Source organism: Myotis davidii, unplaced genomic scaffold (assembly GCF_000327345.1).
Source record: "Myotis davidii unplaced genomic scaffold, ASM32734v1 scaffold319, whole genome shotgun sequence".
NCBI lineage: Eukaryota > Metazoa > Chordata > Mammalia > Chiroptera > Vespertilionidae > Myotis > Myotis davidii.
Window position 1 is genome coordinate 569,108 of NW_006290675.1, and position 4,241 is coordinate 573,348.

Here is a 4,241-nt window from a genome sequence, read left to right on the forward strand (position 1 = left end):
GGGTCCAGTCCACGGTATTTGTCTTTATGCCAATACATTCATAAAATGTAATTTTAATATATATTTCTGGAGAAAAGGACCCACAAAGGCAAAAATGCCACAAGGGTCGCATTCAGGCATGGGGCCCAGCGCCCTGTCTGAGGGTCTCAGAGAACCAGCCCACCTCCTCTTGCCCACGGCAGCCCTTCAGGGACAGGTCTGGCAGCGCCCAAGTCTGCTTTTCTCTTATGAACAGTCTCAGCTCCTTCAACACCTCCTTGGAAAACTTGGTCACGGTCCCTCCCCATCAAGCCCCCTCTCCGGGGAGAGCAGCTGGCCATGTTCTGCTAAAAAGATGTTGATACTGCCCTAGCCGGTTTGGCTCAGTGGACAGAGCATCGGCCTGCAGACTGAAGGGTCCTGGGTTCAATTCCGGTCAAGGGCACTTGCCTGGATTGTGGGCTCCATCCCAGCATGGGGCATGCAGGAGACAACCAATCAATGATTCTCTCTCATCATTGACGTCTCTCTCTTTCTCCCTCCCTTCCTCTCTGAAATCAATAAAAATATATATATATATTTTTTAAAGAAATGTCAAAATGCAAGCAGATGCGGCCCTTATACCTAAGGAGGGTGGTGAGTGGGTGTAACTCCTTATCTGTATACATTTGTTCATGGGCATAGAAAGATGTATCAGGGGGGAAATGCTTTTTAAAATGTCTGCCTGGAAAAAAAATTAAGTATAAGAAATAAATCAATAAGAGCTACAAAAATAAAACACAGAGTACATCTTTGTATATTAAGAATTCTATGTTTGAGAAACCAAGATGGCGGCATAGGTAAACACCGGAAATTGCTGCCTCACACAACCACTTCAAAAATACAACTACAAGACAAAACGGACATCGTCCAGAACCACAGGAAGGCTGGCTGAGTGGAAATTCTACAACTAGAAGGAAAGAGAAAAGCACACTGAGACTCAGAGGAGGTGTGGAAGTGCAGAGGTACGGAGGCGCACGTGGAAAGGGCTGAGGACGCTGAGGTGTTTTTCAATCGGGAGGGAGTCTCAAGCTCCCAACTTCTCTGAACTCCAGTTCCAGGTGAGTCTCTGGGGACCCAGACTCATACGGGAAGAAACTGGACTGTCTGGCAGCGGACAGAGGTGCTTGCAGCAATTACGGGGACACTGAGATGCGGGGCCCCTTAGGGCAGAGCTGAGGATCAGCCATAGCTATTTGCTCCGCCCTTTGATTCCCTGAGACCCCGCCCCACCCAGGCTGCGGCAGAGGCTTTTGCATATGAAAGGCCTGGCCCTTTGCAATCTGAAAATTACCTAACAAACTGCAGCTGGGCCAGACAGACCCAGAACTTCCAAGAGAAAGCCCAAGGCCCCACAGCAGCTTGCATTGCTTCACAGCTGGGCCTCATCTGGGCACCTCCAAACCCCAAACAAAGAAGGGGAATCTGCAGATCTCTCCATAGCTCCTGCTGGGTAGCCTCAGGCAGAGGCTAGATTAGCACCTCCTTAGATCCAAGAGCCAATGTACCCAGTGGTCAGAGTTGGACCATCCAATTAAACTCCTCAGATCCATAAGGGACACACTCAGGGGGCAGACTCAGTGAGCACCAAAGCCCCACTGAAGCAAGTCTTGCCCCAGAAGGGTGTCTTCAGCATAGAAGTTCTCCCACTGCAGACACAGCTGATTCTCACAGCCAACTGGACACAGGAGGCGGTTACTCACCCACAGGCAGGTCCTCCGGCAGGGTCACTGGCAGGGACATGTTGGACAGGAACGTAGGAGCCACATTGGCTGTCACTGTAGGGACACAGAGCACGGGAATATCTGAGCCCCCCTGCGAAGCCCGAACCCCTATCTGGCCCCGTGGGAGCCCACGCCATTCCCACTGGCCAATCTTCAGTCCAGCTCACCCGCCTGAGTCTGGATTCCTCCCCAGACTTCCCCAGGGCAGCCGACCAGAGGGCTGGTCATAGAAGCTGGGTGTGTACTGCTGAGGGACCCCCTCCTTGCTGGAGGGCTCTGCCGAGGGTCCCCAGGTTAGTGCTGTCCTGGGAGGGGAGGGGAGGCACCTACCAGATACAACAAGGGCAGGAAGCAGCAGGCAGGACAGCCATGGCCACGCCATCACGTGTGGAGGGACCTGGAGGAAGAGGCATCATGGAAGGGGCGTCTGTGCCCAGGCCTTCCTCCTTAAGCAGACCCCCATCGGCGTGCTCTGACCCAGGTGCACCCAGCATCACCATTCAGCACTTCTCCCCCAGGTCATGTCACTCTCCGCCCACTTTCCAGGTGTTCCAGGGTAAGGGGCAGTCAGAGAGAACCAAAGGGGTGAGCAGGGTAGCTGAGCCTGGACTGACCTTGAACCTGACCTCAGAGTTCAGAGCCCACTGTGTAGCAGGCACTGATCTAAGCATGTCAGAAGCATAATCTCATTATTCCTACAACTATGAGGTGGCTGCTAAGAAACCAAGGCTGAGAGACAGGGGCTTGCCTGAGGCCCCACAGAGAATCAATGATGACAAGACCATGCTCTGAACACAGGGCCTTTGGACACAGAATTCATTCCCTCAACCACGGCACCATTCTCCCTGTTTGAAGTGCTCGAGCCCGCTGGTCATCGCCTGCCCTTCTCTGCCCTGTTTCTGTAAGATGGGAAGGATGACTCTAACAGGTAATGGGGGAGGGAGAATGGAGTGAGGGGGACACAGCTACATGCCCACTAACAGAGCATAGCACGTCCTGAGGGAAGAGGGCCTGCTCAGTGCCTGACACACAGTAGGTGCTCAGCAAATGCAAATCCCTTCCTTCTGCATCCTGCAGGGTCATCTTTGCTTTCTCACCACGACAGCCAGTACAGTCCCCATGGAAACTGCTCTGGTCTCTCTTCTGTGCCTGTCACCACGCTGGTGCTCTGAGACGGACTCCAGAGCTCAGGAACAGGGCGGGCTGTGCGTGGGTGACGCCAAGGACTGTATTTCTGCAGTGGGACTCTAACCAGTGCCCCTTGGGGAGTGGCTGTAAAAACTGCTGGCTGGCCCACCCTGCGTGGCTCAGTGGTTGAGTGTCTACCTATGAACCAGGAAGTCAGGATTCAATTCCAGGTCAGGGCACATGCCCGGGTTTCAGGTTTGATCCTCGGTTGAGGCGCTTGCAAGAGACTGCCAATCAATGATTCTCTCTCATCACTGATATTTCTATCTCTCTCTCCTTTCCTCTCTGAAATCAATAAATATATAAATATATAAATATATATATAAATACACACACACACACACACACATTTTTTTTCCCCAAAAAAACTGCTGGCTTGCCAAGGTCCCCAGAGATGATAGCTGCAGACAGCCCATGTGCTAGACAGTAGGCTACACTCAGCCCGGTTGGAAAATGCTGGACCCAGCTTCTCAGGAGGAATCAAAAAGTCCTCAGTCCTCAGTCCTCAGAATCACGTGTGCTGAGCCACAGCCCTCAGTGAGACAGACACCATGCTGTGGTCGCTGCTGGCGTAAGGGAGTCGGGGTCACGTACAGTGACTGAGGCTGAGCTTGAGCTCTCCGGGAGGCAGGGCTGGGGACACGGACAACAGTTCAGTTTGGGGTGGGGATGGAAGTGGTGCTGGTGGGGGTGACGAGGTAAGGAGGACACCTCGGAATGTGTGTGATGACAAGGGTAGAGAGGCAGATGGAGCTGGTGGTGCTGGTCGTGGGGTGGAGAGGATGGTGCCGGTGGGCTGACAGTGGAGATGCGATGGAGTTGGGCATTGGTGATGGTGGTAGGTGCTGGCGTCCACCGTGCGAGCAAGATCCAGGGCACTTGAGCCCTGGCTGGATGCAGCCTGTCCTGGCATCCCCTTGTGGTGTGGTCTTGGACCTAACCCCCCACCTCTTTTGTCCTCTTTGGTCCCCTCCCTTGGAGGTGAGTCAGCAGCCACAGGACAATTAGTTACAAAGTGCAGCCGCAGGTATGCAAGGTGTGCTCCTCACCATGACAAAGTTCACCGCAGTGCTGTCGGGAAGACAGGAGGCTCCTGCCCTGGGACCCAGCCCCGAGGGGCAGGGAGCTGGCCTGGCCACAAGCTGCAGGTGGCAATTTGTCCCATACCATTTAGTCCTCAGCATATTGTGACCCCGGAGGGGAAGGGACATGGCCCAGTCAGTAATGGGATCAGAACCCAAAGCAGGAGTCCAAGCTGCTCTTTCGAAGCTTCTGGTTTTCTCTTCCTCATCGACCAGACCTCCCCCGCGG

The 4,241-nt window shown here is 53.8% G+C and overlaps 1 protein-coding gene across 1 annotated transcript in view; it reads right to left on the reverse strand.

The window, feature by feature from the left end:
• Positions 1–4,241, reverse strand: part of CDHR2 (cadherin related family member 2) — a 60,743-nt gene that overhangs the window by 26,654 nt on the left and 29,848 nt on the right. The window contains exons 3-4 of the mRNA XM_006763714.2: positions 2,073–2,139; positions 1,722–1,796 (exon numbers count right to left, since the gene is read on the reverse strand). Coding sequence (XP_006763777.1) covers positions 1,722–1,796; positions 2,073–2,124 — 127 coding nt within the window. The 5' untranslated portion in view covers positions 2,125–2,139. The remainder of the gene's footprint in view (positions 1–1,721; positions 1,797–2,072; positions 2,140–4,241) is intronic.